This window comes from Labeo rohita, chromosome 2, assembly GCF_022985175.1.
Source record: "Labeo rohita strain BAU-BD-2019 chromosome 2, IGBB_LRoh.1.0, whole genome shotgun sequence".
Lineage (NCBI taxonomy): Eukaryota > Metazoa > Chordata > Actinopteri > Cypriniformes > Cyprinidae > Labeo > Labeo rohita.
Genome location: NC_066870.1, coordinates 13,395,016 through 13,411,194, shown reverse-complemented (window position 1 = coordinate 13,411,194; position 16,179 = coordinate 13,395,016). Strand labels below are relative to the sequence as shown.

At 33.5% G+C, this 16,179-nt stretch overlaps 1 protein-coding gene across 2 annotated transcripts in view; it reads right to left on the bottom strand.

Annotated features, from left to right (window-relative positions):
- vav3b (vav 3 guanine nucleotide exchange factor b) overlaps positions 1-16,179 on the bottom strand; it is a 67,632-nt gene that overhangs the window by 39,874 nt on the left and 11,579 nt on the right. For both annotated transcript variants that reach the window (XM_051133853.1, XM_051133861.1), the window contains exons 3-14: positions 15,603-15,661; positions 15,461-15,526; positions 15,002-15,104; positions 14,628-14,720; positions 14,415-14,483; positions 14,199-14,302; positions 12,719-12,818; positions 12,447-12,542; positions 6,426-6,491; positions 1,708-1,794; positions 1,508-1,593; positions 1,293-1,425 (exon numbers count right to left, since the gene is read on the bottom strand). In XM_051133853.1, the coding sequence (XP_050989810.1) occupies positions 1,293-1,425; positions 1,508-1,593; positions 1,708-1,794; positions 6,426-6,491; positions 12,447-12,542; positions 12,719-12,818; positions 14,199-14,302; positions 14,415-14,483; positions 14,628-14,720; positions 15,002-15,104; positions 15,461-15,526; positions 15,603-15,661 (1,062 nt within the window). The remainder of the gene's footprint in view (positions 1-1,292; positions 1,426-1,507; positions 1,594-1,707; positions 1,795-6,425; positions 6,492-12,446; positions 12,543-12,718; positions 12,819-14,198; positions 14,303-14,414; positions 14,484-14,627; positions 14,721-15,001; positions 15,105-15,460; positions 15,527-15,602; positions 15,662-16,179) is intronic.

The window sequence follows — 16,179 nt, the reverse complement described above, 5'->3', positions numbered from 1 at the left end:
TAAGTAAATATCTGTCTGTAACCAGTATTTACTGATCTTTGATGACTGATGATATAAAAAATTCTAAAATAATTTAAAGTTAGCTATTAAAAAAAAATAATACAATAAAATATATTGTTTAAATTATTACTACCTTGAGTTATTATTTTGGAATAAATGTAAAATGCTTAAAAACACTAACTTGATGAGATTCATACCTAGCATTAATAAATAGAATATTGATTACACTGTTAATGTAAAAATATAAAACAGAGGGTTTTTTTTTCTTTTTCTGATTTCTGTGACATGAATTTACATTTGATTAAAAAAAAAAAATATTTATAGTTAAGAACATGCAATTTAAAAAAAAGTAATTTCTAATATAAATATATTTTAAATGTGTAAAACATTTAAAATATGTTTTCAAAAAATGCTGTCATTGTATCAATTTAAAGTAATATTTAAATTAAGTACTGTCAGAACATTTATTGGAATAATAACCTGCACAGTTCTGTAAAAGTTATTTTTATTTACATGGTTTTCAAAAGTTCAGTATTACGTTCTTCATCTCTGTAATAAATGCACATAGAGAGCAAAGACAACAAAAAGGGCATTGCATAAATGTTCATCTCATGAATACTTAGGAGACAACAAACACTCCTAAAATCTTTTTTTAGTCTTTTTAAACCAAGAAATGCATTAATTCAACTTAGCTTATATTTTAACTTATATTTGTTGACTTAAACAACAGTATATTGTCATTTAAAAGCTGCATTGAGAAGCAGTAGTTCAAATGGCTTTTTAAGCATTATTTATTTGATCTAAGAACATTTTTACAGTGCAGGAATGATAAAGACCTCCACTTTTCCTACGTTCTGCATGTGAACATTTTACTGACTTAAGCGCTTTCAAAGAGCTTACAACAGCACAACTAATTTGCATAAAAATGCACTTTGGTAAGTCACACTGTCCTTAAAATGGTTTGGATATTAGTGGAATATCCTACAGCATCCTAGAGGACATAAACCTTTTTACAGAGGGAAAAAAAAATCAGTAAAGACTTTACTCTATGACACTCTAACAGTTCAAAGGAGATCTAAAGGAGAGTTACTGGAGCCATCTGTGGAAAAGGCAAGTACCGGAGTGATTTCTATTCTACAGAACACTTGAATTGTGCTAGTCCGACCTCTATAAAACCCATCAGTATGGAACAATATGATGAATAGCAGATGCTGGGATCATGAGAAAAATATGACTGTTTGATATTTGAGTGCAGTTTTCTGAGCCTACAAACATTCCTGTTTTTTACTGACCTTTTTGCAGTCCTTATCAGTAGTGGGGTTATTGGTGATCTTGAAATTGTTGAGGTCGATTACTTCCTTCATCTCATAGTTGTCCCCCCGCCTCTTGCAGACGATTACAGCGACGTCGAACAAAAAAATATGTCTGCAACATTGACACGTCATGACGTGGCATGAAAGTATAAGCAAGAGTGGATCGGAGTAAAGGTTTTTGCCTTAAGCCTGACCTGTCCTGTCTGCGCTTGTCCATATTTGACACCAAACGGACTTCACCGTCACCCTTCGGTCTTCCATAAGAAAGTAAGCACTGGTTCTGTGAAGAGACATTCATGAACAGACAGGAAAACAATGATGATATGAATAAACTATATGCTTTTAAGTTTATGGGTTATGTTAAGATGAGGTCATGTTTATTATGACAACTTACCAAATTCTCAATGGATCTCTGATACTGATCAATCTCCCTCAGAGTCTCAACATCTCTTTTCACCTCATTTACATACTGGGCTAGGTCCTGTTTAATGAAGGAAATGAAACTAGATTAATAAACATTAATAAAATAAACATGAAAATAAATTTTCAGCAGCCATTACTCTTAGTCTTCAGTGTCACATAATCCTTCAGAAATCATTCTAATATACTAATTTGGTGCTCAAGAAGCATTTCTTATTATTGTCAATGTTGAAAACAGTTATGCTTAAAGGAGAAGTCCACTTCCAAAACACAGATTCACATATAATGTACTCACCCCCTTGTTATCCAAGATGTTCATGTCTTTCTTTCTTCAGTCATAAAGAAATTATGTTTTTTGAGGAAAACATTTCAGCATTTTTTCTCTATATAATGGACTGATATGGTGCCCCGAACTTCCAAAATTGTAAATTAAATGTGGCTTCAAACGCTCCCAAATGTGGTCGTAAATGATCCTAGCCGAGGAAGAAGGGAATTATCTAGCAAAACGATCGGTTATTTTCATTTTAAAAAAATACAACTGAAATACTTTTTAATCTCAAATGCTCGTCTTGCCTTTCTCTCCATGAACTCTGTGTATTCTGGTTCAAGACACTTAGGTTATTTTCTTTAGGTTATTTAGGTCGTATTTTCTCCCTCAACTTCAAAAATAATTTCAAAATCATCCTACATCGCTGCAGAAGCACCAACACAGTCTTTGCAAAGTGAACATTCAAAGATCATCAAACACCCTTAACAAAAAGGTAAAACAGCGATATAGAATGATTTTGAAGTTGCAGGAGAACATGAGATGGGAATTTTTCAACATACTCTAACTGTCATGAACCGGAACAAAAACAGTCCAAGAAGAGTAAGACAAGACAAGCATTTGACATTAAAAAGTATATAAATTGTATTATTTTTTATGAAAATAACCGATCGTTACGCTAGTTAAGACCCTTCTTTCTCAGCTGTTATTGTTTACAACCGCATTTGGGATCGCTTGAAGCCGCATTTAAAGGGGTCATCGGATGCCCATTTTCCACAAGCTGATATGATTCTTCAGGGTCTTAATGAAAAGTCTATTATAGACTTTGGTTAAAAATTCTCAATGGTAGTTTAAAACAACAGCCTTTTTACCTTGTCAAAATCAGCTCTGTAAAAATCATCATGTTCTGGTCAAGGCTGCTTTAAATGCAAATGAGCTCTGCTCGCCCTGCCCCTCTCTTCTCTCTGTGGAGTGACGAGCCTGTTTACTTTAGTCGCGTTTAGCCGCGTTTAGCCGCTAAACTTACTAACTAGGACATTATTAGGAAAGGCGATCACAAAGATTCATAAAAAAACCATTATACTCACTTCTGCTGTAAGTGAAGTTGGATCACAAATGATTCGCACGAACATAGACGGATATATGTAGATCAGGAGGCGCATTCCCTTCACAAACAAACGTAATCCACTGCATCTTCAGCGGCTCAGATGTCAGTAAATGACGACCACTATGTTCATTATTACACCCAGCAACACAACACCTCAATTGCTCAATTCTTGTTTAACTTACATCCCTGCTCCGGCATCAAAACATGGAGGTTGGACTGTTACAACTGATCTCAGGTAAGACGCTCATGCCAATCAACTATCGTGGGAGCGGCCTCTGTTGGTGTGACATCACAACGACAGACATCTGAGAATGGCTCGATTTGAAAAAGGGAATATTATTTTTACAGATTAATTAAAAACCACTGTATGGATTTTTATCATTATAGGGTAGATGTGTACATACACTACCAACATACATTAATGTTCAAACAGCATGTAAAAGTAAACTTAGCATCCGATGACCACTTTAAACTGCATTTTGGAAGTTCAAAATCGGGGCACCATATCAGTCCATTATATGGAGAAAATGCTGAAATGTTTTCCTCAAAAACAATTTCTTTACAACTGAAGAAAGAAAGACGTGAAGATCTTGGATAACAAGGGGGTGAGTAAATTATATGTGAATCTTTGTTGTGGAAGTGGACTTCTCCTTTAATATTTTGGTGGAAACCATAATACATTTTCAGGAAAGTTCAAAAGAACAGCATTTATGTAACATTATAAATGTCTTTATTGTAACTTTTGTAATCAAATTAATGCATCCTTGCTAAAAAAAAAAAAAAAGTAAAATATTCAATAAGGAAGCATTGATCAAAACTGATCCCAAAAATGATCATCAGGTTTTAGGGCTTGAGAGCTGCTGACATTAAAGCAACAGAGAGACAAACCAAATACTAAAAAACATGAAAATCCTGTTCTTTTTATGAAAATCTGTTCTCAAATTGAGCTGATAATACAATATAATTAGTAATAAAAGAATTATGAAATGAACGAAAAGCATCATGTTTTGAATGAGAAATATATCCAGTATTTATCTCTCCACAGGAAATTATTTCATTTCATTAGTGAGTACAAACATCTCCAAATACTGAAAGAGGCCTTTCAAAGGACCCCGCTGGGATGACGTGGATCTCGGCTGATTTCCATTTTAAAAGGCAGCTTCTGCTCAAACACTCGCTTATGAGTCTAAATTAAACACACCATTTTACAGGCAGGCAGGTAGATGAGTTCAGTCCCTGTCTGAGCAACTCTCCCAGCTCCCATCTGGCTAAACCAATCAACACTGAGATGATAATTCCAACAAATTAAATCATCGCAGGCCTCTGTTCCATTGCGCCGTCTCACATAGCCATTAATCTGCTTTCAACCTACTCTGCCAGTGAGACTGAAACGAGCCGTTGACATCGTTTCACATACTAGAATCCCATAATCTCATCGATATTAAAGAAAACATTACCGAGTATATGCAGGGATGATCTTATACTGATGTCAGATACTAAAGAGAAATCAAGGCTGGTAATGAGCGTGACATCTTAAGTTGAGAGTTTTGTGGCTTTTAGTCTGCGTGTTAGCTTTGAGGAGATCTAGTGTACTCCTGAACACAGACGAAACTGCACAGCACTTCCTAAAATCTACATACGACCTGCAACCAGCTAGCAAGTAGCCATTTGTGGTCATGACTGCGACAAAATGAAAGTCTATTGGCTACCTTTGTTGTATTAAAAATTGTTGCATATCATTTTATATGTACTATGGAGGGCACCATTTGATGATGAGATGATTATTACCACAGCACAACTCTGAAAATAAAATACTAAGACGATGACATCTACTGAAAAAGCTTACAGGTGGCGATGGATATAAGCATACAGGTTTAAACCAACTGGCGTACCATCGATTTTTTCCTAACAAAGAGTCTAAACGCACCCGTATATCGAGTGCAAACCACGCTGAGAAACTCTTTCAGTGGCTGCGTTGGCATGTTTACATCCTGCCACGATGTCTCTATTGTTTGCAAGCTATTTCAAGTAGCTGTGGTCTACTAAAAGCCTCAAAGCCATCAGGGCTAAAGTGGAGTAAACAAAGACGCGAATCTTTAGGAAGTTTTATTCGTCCACAGGCATCTTCCCATTCTTTTCTTGTCTTCTTATCACTAGGAAATCAGTAAAGAATTACATTGCTTCTCTTGTTGCCCTTCCACTGAAAATTACAATCAAAAGCAACGCAATGTGGCATTGTATCAATATTTTATTTTCCGAGTTGTGTGTTCCACGTTGTGTAACAGGTAGCACCAGTAGCTCACAGAGTGCAACCATTTGACATCATCGAAACAATGGTGCCCCCCATAGTGCAAAACATGTAGAAAACAATGTGGATTTTTTAAATAATGTAAATCTTTCATGGGTTTTGTGCTACATATTTTAGTAAGAGACATCATTTATGTTACATTAAAGGTCACATATTGTACACCTTTCTGGAGGTTTATTTTAGCTGTTGATGTCCTTAAGAATATATATTTGTGGTATAAGTGCCAAAAACCATCTCAATATATTTTTACAGCTCCTCTCTTAGGAGCTCTGTCAAGAACTTTTTGGCCCGTCTAATTAATATTCATGAACCTCTCTTCTGATTGGCCTGTTCATTTTTGAGTGACGCACTGTCACTCAGAATCGCTGTGTGAAAGAGGCTATAGCTGATGTGTCACTGCTTTCTTATATTAATGTTGTTCGGAAGCCTGTACAATGATGTAGTTTCCTGACATCCATCGACTGAACAGCGTTTTCTCGACTTTTTCAGTGTTGTTGTTGCTCAGCCATGGCATGGACGCAAGTTGTCTGTGGGTTTGGCAAAAGGAGGGTGGGATGGTGGTTGGTACTCTGGGTGGTGACTAAAGGTGGTGACGGAGTAGTTCGGATGTCACTTTTTTACGGAAATCACAGCGGCTTGTGAAAAGGCACAGCTACTTTATGCAGGCTGTGTGCATTTTACTGTAGATTGACTGTTTTGAAACTTCTATGGTAGTTATATAGCCCACAGACCTCAGTTTCATGAAAAAAGCCAGGAAATTACAGTGACATTATTGACAATTGACAATATAGGACCTTTAAGCCATACATGTTTTAATACCCGGAGTTCCCTTTAAATGGACAAGCTCTGCCAAACATTTAGTTTCAGTAGAAAATACATCAAGCATGAAATAAAATTGCACTTGTAAAGACATTTTATGTGTTCTTTAAGCATTTAATAATGTCCAAACATCTTAAAATCTGTACTTTCTGAAAGATTTTACTGTAGATTCCATAAGAAATGTATACTTACTCTCATGGCATCAAGGGCTAATCGTAGGTTGCTCTTTTCTTTGTCACTAGTATATTTCACCAATTCCTATATAAAAAAGAGAGAAAAATGACTTTAACACGCTACTTCTAAGATGAGCATGTTTTTCATTTTTGAAATAAATTTTGGAGCATAAAGTTGTAACGATATGATGAAACTGTCCAGATATCACAAGGAAGGAAAACAAATCTTCATTAGAACAGTGACATTCTTGAAAAGAAAGAAGTAGCATTTTATTATTTCCTATTAGAAAATATTTTTTAACAAAAATATAGACCTACGCGCATGACATCTGTGAAAAAATAGATATCATCACACATTTTATTAATTCTTTTCATCATTTTAGGTACACTACCTAAGTTTTTTTTAAAGAAGTCTCTTCTGCTCACCAAGCCTGCATTTATTAGATCAAAAATACAGCAAAAACAGTACAATTTTGAAATATTTTTATGATTTAAAATAACTGTTTTCTATTTGAATACATTTTAAAATATAATTTTTAATTTTTAATTTTGAAGCTGAATTTTTAGCATCATTACTCCAGTCACGTGATCCTTCAGAAATCTATTGTTATTACTATTATTATTATTATTATTATGTTGAAAACAGCTGAGTAGAATTTTTTATTTTTTGATGAATAAAAAGTTCAGAAGAACAACATTTATCTGAAATAGAAATCTTTTGTAACATTAGAAATGTCTTTATCATCACTTTTGAACAATTTAAAGCTAAATAAAAGTATTAGTTTATATAATTTCTTTCTAGAATTGTAATATTTCCTAATTTTACTGCTTTTGATGTACTTTGGATCAAATAAATGTAGGCTTGGTGAGCAGAATAGAATTCTTTAAAAAACATAAAAACCATACTGTTCATAAACTTTTGACTGGTAGTGTAAATCATGGCCACGTTGTATTAATATGCTCCCTCATTTTAGTTTCATTAAATAGTGGCCACAATATGTTGTTCAAAATCTTGATGACATGTATAAAAATGCTTCACTGATTATTAATATTTGAATTTATTTTGATGTCCATCAAATCAGGCAGTATGGCCTTCAAAGATTACACTTTTAACAAATTCAATATTTTTGTGAAAATTGCACTCTCAGAAATAAAGGTACAAAAGCTGGGGCAGTACCTTTTCAAAAGGTACACTTTTGTACCTATATGGTACCTAATATGGTTCTAAGTGGACTCTTTAGGTACAAACATGTACCTTTTGAAAAGGTATCGCCCCAGTGACAGCTGTTGTACATTTATTTCTGAGAGTGTGTATATAAGTTTTTGAAAACCTTTCTAAGCATTTGACATGTTTTAAACTAGATTTTTTTTTTTTTTATCTCGGTCACACATATATGTTTTTGAAACTAAATCAGAGTTATGTTCAGTCTTTGTTCTGTCATGAAATGAAGACACAACATAATCATCAAAACTCAGAAGAGTCTGGACTAGACTTCTTCACTGAAAACTTCTTCAGAAAAGCCAGGGACAGAACAGATTGACCACGGTGCCAAGTTTCCAATGAGTACGCCGCCGGGTTAGCATTGAGGGAATGCCGGACATTTTGATTTGGACCAGATTTATTTCATGATATAGACAAGAACGTCAACAGAACCTTTTGAGATCCATGCTATAACATAACTAATTAACTTGATAAACAAATCTGCCCTTTGGATTTGTGCGCAAACAGCTTCACGAGCACACAAACACACTAGGAGAGAAATGGTGTTGTTCCAAGTGTGAAATCTGTGCAGCTCATCAGAAACATGCATTTGTTTTCAGAGTGCAATCGAATGCTGCTGGAGAGAGAGACAAACAGCCCAATCGTAGCGAGTAAACAAGGTGATTAGAAAGTTCAGCACTCTTTCCAGATTTACATTCTGACCCAGACCACTGCTGTGACTTTGATGGAAGCTCAAGCATGTGTGTTTAGGAATGTGCGTATGAGAACGTGCACCTAGAATCAGGTGTGCATATATTCCTAAACGTATTGGAGGTATAACACGGAGCAGGAGCTTATGGAGAGCCAATTACCTGCCTTACGGATGAATAAGATTTCAGTACTCGTCCCTGTAGCTCTACTAGTAAATCCTGCCCCTTTCAAGCATTCATCTTTATTTCTGTCTCAAAACTCACTGCTAGTGGTGATCTGTATCTGGACCATTAGTTTTTAGTGTTTTTTTTTTTCTACACTGTCATTTTGCAAATTATGAAATCTGATTCATTTGTTCAGACAGTGTACAGTGATCAGTATCTACCATAGTAATGACTTACGCATCAGCACGAAGGCAAGAAATCCAAAAATGCAAGACGAAGAGAGGACTGAAAACAACATAACATAAATGACGTAAGTGTCAGACTGTATTTACTACATTTACACAATAGTGAATATGCAGTGTCTAAAATTCCTCTCTTATTTAGGCATTTATCATTCAAAATATATTGCATGTCACATAGGAGCAATGTGGGACGTTACAGTCGCATCACATCATAAATAACGAAAAACTACATGAAACTACATGAAAAACTACATGAACCTTCAGAGTGAGAAAACAACCATTTTAATCAGATCAAGATTATCTTAGATAATTAGATGTTAAAGAAAAAAAAACATTTTCATTACTTGAAATAAAATAAACATTATGAAATGAACCGAAGTAAAATAAAATCCTACAATTTATAAAAAATATACTGACGTATATTTAACACAAAAAAACAAAAACACAAATTACTAAAAACTAAATTAAAATGAAAATCTAAAAATGACAAATAATTTAAAAACATTAATAGTATCTCAGTGACACTAAAATAAACCTAAAACAGATAAGAAACAACGTATTCAAGGGGTTTATACTAGGTTTGTAATTAGAAAATTAGATTTCATGTGTTTTGGGGCCATAAACCATAAACTATATATGATGCAAAACCAGCTAAAAGCCATCTCGGTCAAAAATGAGATAATGATACTGAGTGAATGCTCTTGACACATATTATACGTCCATCAAATACTTTTTCTTCAAACTCGCTAAAATACAAGCCTCAGCCCAATCAGAAGTACTGGTACTTACACAGAACATCTGAGCCTGATAAAAATGCATTTTTAAAGAAAGCTCAGAGCTAAGATGGATTTAGCTGGTTTTGCATCTGAACTCTTTATATATATATATATACTAGTCAAAAGTTTTTGAACAGTAAGATTTTTAATGTTTTTAATGTTTTTAAGAAACAACGTATTTATGGGGCTTATACTAGGTTCGTAATTAGAAAATTAGATTTCATGTGTTTTGGGGCCATAAACTTTATGGCTTTAGGCCATTAACCATCAACTAATATATATATACTAGTCAAAAGTTTTTGAACAGTAAGATTTTTAATGTTTTTAATGTTTTTTAAATAATTATTTATTTGATAACTGCATTTATTTGATCCACAATACAGCAAAATCAGTAATATTGTGAATATATAATGAAATCTAATTTATTCCTGTGATCAAAGCTAAACTCCATTCTTCAATGTCACATGATCCCTTAGAAATCAATCTAATATGCTGTTTAAGAAACATTTATTATTAATATTATTATTATTATTATCAATATTTAAAACAGTTGACTACATTCAGGATTCTTTGATGAATAGAAATATCCAAAGATCAGCATTTATCTAAAATAAACAGCTTTTGAAACATTGTACACTATACCATTAAAAATTTTCATTCATTCATTATTTATTTATTTATTGGGGAAAAAAATGATAGAAATTAATACTTTTATCTGGCAAGAGTGCGTTAAATTGGTGATAAAGACATTTATAATGTTACAAAAGATTTCTATTTCAGATAAATGCTGTTTTTCTGAACTTACTATTCATCAAAGAAACCTGAAACAATTCTACTCAGCTGTTTGCATCAAAATAACAATAATAATAAATGTTTTTTGAGCAGAATATTAGAATGATTTCTGAAGGATCATGTGACTGGAGTAATGATGCTAAAAATTCAGCTTTGAAATCACAGGAATAAATTACATGTTAAGATCAAATAGAAAACAGTTATTTTAAATAGTAAAAATATTTCAAAATTGTATTGTCTTTGCTGTACTTTGGATCAAATAAATGCAGGATCAAATTGGTAAGCAGAAGACTTTAAAAAACATTACAAATCTTACTGTTTAAAAACTTTTGACTGGTATATCAGCTACAATAATATATTGTATATTAGGTATCTCTGAGTCATTCCAGAGAAAGTGGGCACAATGTGTTTGAGAACAGGGCCGCATGGGGCAGAGTGTCAGAAACACTGCCACCTGTCCCTGCTTTTGTTTGTGTGTGTGTGTGTGTGTGTGTGTGTGTGTGTGTGTATCAGGCTGGCAGGTGTGTGGCGACACACGTCTCTAACACTTGTCCACTCACTTCTGTTCTCATGCAATCACTGTCCTGTGGTGAAGGATCTCTCACAAAATTACAAAATTTTAGCATGGACTAATGTAGTAACTCTGATGGTAATACTACACACAGGTATACAATACCTATAGTTAATTTAATAAAAGTGACATGACTTATTAGGAAACATATTTATTGTAAGTTAACAGTAAAATCATACAGAAAGACAAAAGAAGCTACTACTATTTTCATATAAGTTTGTTAACTCTTGGTGATCTTTGTACATGGTTAGTAATTAAGTTAATCAGTCTAATACATACATATTAAAGTAGCTTTTGTTACACAATTCTTAGAAGCTTATCAAATTGTTTTCTGGCAAAGTTAAAAAGAAATAGGCTGCAAACAGTTGTGTTAGATTTCTTTGGTCATAGCACCTCTGGTGGTCATTTTAGGTACAGTAGTTCAAAGATTATCAGCAGGTATACTAATATTTACAAATGAAATTGTTTTTGTAACACAGAACAATATATTTTAAAAGTCTGAAAGGTCTAAACACTATTGGGCCTTAGTAACTTTCACTGTATGGAGAGAAAAAAACATTTAAAAAACATCTTTTGTGTTCCACAGGAAAAAGCCATTCAAGTTTGGAATGTTATAAATTATTTACATTTTGGGTGAATTTTCTATTTATAAAATGTCAATACGCCAAGATACAGACTCACTTCCTGTTCTAAATCTAGTTGGATGGAAATAAAATCCACCAGGTACATTGATCTTGGTAAGTCCCAAGGAATGAGAGGGGAATTTTTTTTTTTTTATTCTAGGCCATTCTGTTCAATACGGCTAAAATGTACTCTGCTGGTGCTGCTAGAAGATTTGAGAGACTGGTCTCAAAATTTGATCAGATGACTTCGGAATCTACCCTAACCTGCTAGATTTCACTATTTAACAACATTTATACCTTATAAAGTAAGTTACTTATCATCTGTCACTTTGCAAAAATTGCAAAACTTAATTTTCAATTAAAATCAAAACTGAAATAAAAAATGTTCCTATTTATTCTGTTAATACATTTTCTAAGCCATTGTGCACAACTTGATGGATGGGTGTTTTTATCTTCAAATATGTTTCTTTATAATCTTTATCTCTCATTCTACACCAGTAATACCTACTTTCTCAATAAGCTAAATTCCCAAAAGCCACCTTACATTTTTGGCTATCCTGCAATGCTCAGAAAAGTGTCAAATTATGGACGTAAAATGGGTTGTGACTGCAGTTTCTTGTTGACTTAAATGTAATGACCTCTTGTATTGATTTGAACAAACTGTACTTCTTTTGTTTTGTTTTGTTTTTTTTCTCTGCACAAAACAGGAAAGTAAAACTTTCCTACAGCAGTGATGACAAATTCTGTGAATTCATGTAGGGTTGTGGTCAGAAAATAAGAGAAAACTAGCCAGACGGCTCCCCCATGTGGTACATATCAGTAGGACAATCAAACGGCTGTTTTAACAAAATACTGCATCCAGAAAAGCTGATCAAAATCATGATATGCATTCCTCTAGTGTTAACTCAAAGTGTTAAAAGAGGACAGTATATAATGTTAATAGTGTGTATGTTACTGTACCTGAAGCAGTAATGGGTATTTCAGTACTCGCTGCATGGGAACCACAAGTAAGTCTCTCAAAGTGAATTTCCCATTGTTGGCTCTCTTCGAACATTCCTGCAACACAGAATAAACTGAATCTGGAAAACAGAAAACTCCACAGAACCTCAAAAGACAAAAACATCTTTCAGTGATGTGGGTATGAGAAAAGCACATTTTAAATAAAAGGAGCTTTTCTGGGTAATGATTATGAAATGAGAAAGAAATATTGTAAATATGACAGAAAATGAAACCTCTAGTTTCAGCCGAACACCCTCTTTTTCCTTACAGATGAAGTCTAACAAAGAAATGGCTGATTCTACATGACTGCAGTATTTTCCATAGAGCAGAAGCCTAAAGCAGACAGGAGAAATGTTAGCAAAAAACACACACATCAGCAGTGCTTAGCAATATCATTCTAGAAATATTAAATATTAACTAGCTCTGCAGAAATTTAGTGAAAGCTCTGCAGATTTCCACAAAATTTGATTCTAAATCAATTTTGGCATCTGTCATTCCTTACATTTACGTCATTTTTTCTCAATATAATTGCTTTTTTTGAGCATTGAACATTTCACATAAAACGTAATAAACAAACAAATAAATAAATACATAAAATTTAGGATAATCTGATTATTATTTGGTGTTTATACTAAATTTAGTAAGGCTTATGTTTAAAGTAACACCAGTAAGGTAAGAAAAATACATCTATAAATATATACACACACACACACACACATTCACAAGCAGTCAAAAGTTTTTAAACAGTAAGATTTTTAATGTTTTTTAAAGAATACTCCTCTGCTTACAAAGCCTGCATTTATTTGATCCAAAATACGGCAAAAAGCAGTAATATTGTGAAATATTTTTACTATTTAAAATAACCGCTTTCTATTTGAATATATTTTAAAATGTAATTAATTCCTGTGAACAAAGCTAAATTTTCAGCATCATTATCAGTGTCACATGATCTTTCAGAAATCATTCTAATATGCTGTTCAATAAACATTATTATTAATTTTTAAAATAGTTGAGTACCTTTTTTCAGGATTGGTACACTATACCATTCAGCATACCAGTCAGTATTTTTTAAATTTTTGGGGGGAAATAAATTATAGAAATGAACACTTTTATTTACCAAGGATGCTTAAATGAATCAAAAGTGATGATAAAGACTGTTGCAATGTTACAAAAGATTTCTATTTCAGATAAATGTTGTTCTTCTGAACTTCCTATTCATCAAAGAAACCTGAAAAAAATCTACTCAGTTGTTTTCAACATAATAATAATAATAATAATAATAATACATGTTTTGAGCATCAAATCAAAATATTAGAATGATTCTGAACGATCATGTGACTGAAGTAACGATCTTAAAATCACAGGAATAAATTACATTTTTAAATATTTTCAAATAGAAAACAGTTATCTTGAATAGTAAAAATATTTGAAAATTTTACTGTCTTTGCTGTACTTTGGATCAAATAAATGCAGGCTGGATGAGCAGAAGAGACTTCTTTGAAAAACATTACTGTTCAAAAACTTTTGACTGGTAATGTATAATGTAATAGTATAATATATAATCTATATATTGTTTACTTATCACATTATAACAAGTCTTAAAAGTTTTGCTTCTCCTGTAACTTTATCTTGTTTTAGGAATGTTTAGATGTTTTTATTGGAAAATAAAATGAATGTATTCATGTGCTTGAATGTGCTGGTTTTACACAGTACCTGTCTTTGTAAGTAATGAAGATTTGGTGGAGGTTTTCTGCATTTTTATTTTGAACAGAGTCTTGAATCTCAGCCAACAGGCCTTTGTGAACTTTAACCAGGTCCTGTGAAGCACAAATATACATATAAAAATGAATGATTTAAATGTGGTTGAAATGTTCTAAAAAAAATTTTTTCTAAAAAAAAATTACAAACACTATGGTCAGCTTTACTCACTGGTATATTGCTGAAAATCTTGTCAATGTCTATTGCCGAGATGAATTTTATCAGCGGAATCATAAAGTACTGTTAAGACAGAAATAAAATGTTTTTCAGCTCCATGTAGAAAAGTTATATCCTACATTGTGTGGCAACAGCAGAGCAGCTGTCCATCACTAGATGTGAAGCACGGCATGATAAAATTCTCTATCCTCCGAATGTGAATCTCACCTTCTCTATTGTCTCCAGGGTCTCAGTGTATTTGGCTTCTGTCTGTTTGATCTCTAAAAGACAGCAGCTTCTGATGTCCACCTCGGCCTGTTTCTGTCAACACAACTCACTTTTTCAGTCTACAGCTAGCCAGCCAAAAAAAAAACGCTGCTTTAAAACACAACCTAATAAAGTTTTAAAGGGTCACATATGCTCAGAGCAGAAGTTAAGTTATTTCTGGTGCTTTTCGTGTTTACAGTGAATTTACTCATTAAGATACTTAAGAAACAACGACCATATTTCTGGTAGGAGTAGGAGTAGGTGTTTTACAAAGGAAATCAACACTTTGATGCATTAGGAGAGCGTGTGTGTGTGGTACTGAGTCATCTGAGTACCGCTTGAGACGCAGCAGCTTCTGTCCTCATCAGATCCTCATACACCTCTCCTCCCTCTACATCTCCGTATACGGGGTCATAAATATCTTCCTCCAGCTCCTCGCTGTTCAAGCAAACACATTCAGATTAGGTCTTCATATAAAAATATGAACAAAACGCTCAGACTTTGCAGCTACTGGTTTTTAAATGCAATACATCACACTGCTACGCATGGCTCTATTTATACAGAAACTTCCTGTTTTCACACTTATTATTAATCAGCCATTCATATTCCTCCCACACAACATATAAGTAGCTTATGGAATTCATACAATACTGAAAATATGAATTGTTTCTCCGAAACAACATATATGTGGGTGACTAAACCTCAAGTGCTAATGAGTTTCAGTCGAAAACTAGTATCTCATTGCTTCCAATCAGAACAACTGCCCAGATAGGTTGACAAAGCTTCATACTTACTCAATAAGATCTGCCAAATGGATATATATGTCTTCATTTTCAGTGCTTTCCTCTGTGGGAAATGACCTGTGAAATCGGTACAGAACCCTTTGTTTTAGCTCTGAGAATAGGACAATTTTTACTTTGTGCGACTGATACTCACCTGATGCCTTTCTGTTGTGCAAAAGGCGTATGAGAGAGTTTTGACAGGGTGTCAATGACCTGGAAAGACAAAAGCAGTTCATTTGCAAATTAGAAATGCGTGCCAGTTTTTGGTCTACGTACAGTATAGATCTTATCTGTAGTCAATGCGTGTGCATGTTTCTGTGGTCTTTCGAGACAAGTATTATGTATTTATAAAAATAAACAGTTCAGAAGGTCCTTACCAAAAAAAAAAAAAAAAGACCAATTGTTTAAAAAAAAAAAAGAAAATCAGGCCAAGCTGCTTGTTCAAAAGTTCTGCAACTTTAAAAGCCATCAGATGGCAACATTTGAGTTTTAAAGTAAGTTTAGTAAGGCACGAAAAAGTCAATTTGATTCTAAAAGTCAAGGCTGGAATACACTACATGACGTTTGACCTGATTTTCACCCATCACACATTTAGTTTAAGATGGCCAGTTTTTCCTCTGTGTGACTATTTATAAAGACGGTAAGTTTATGATGCTAAAACTCTGTTCCGATTCTAAAAGTTGTGTAGTGTATACCATATACACAACATAATTATTCTATTTAATATTTAC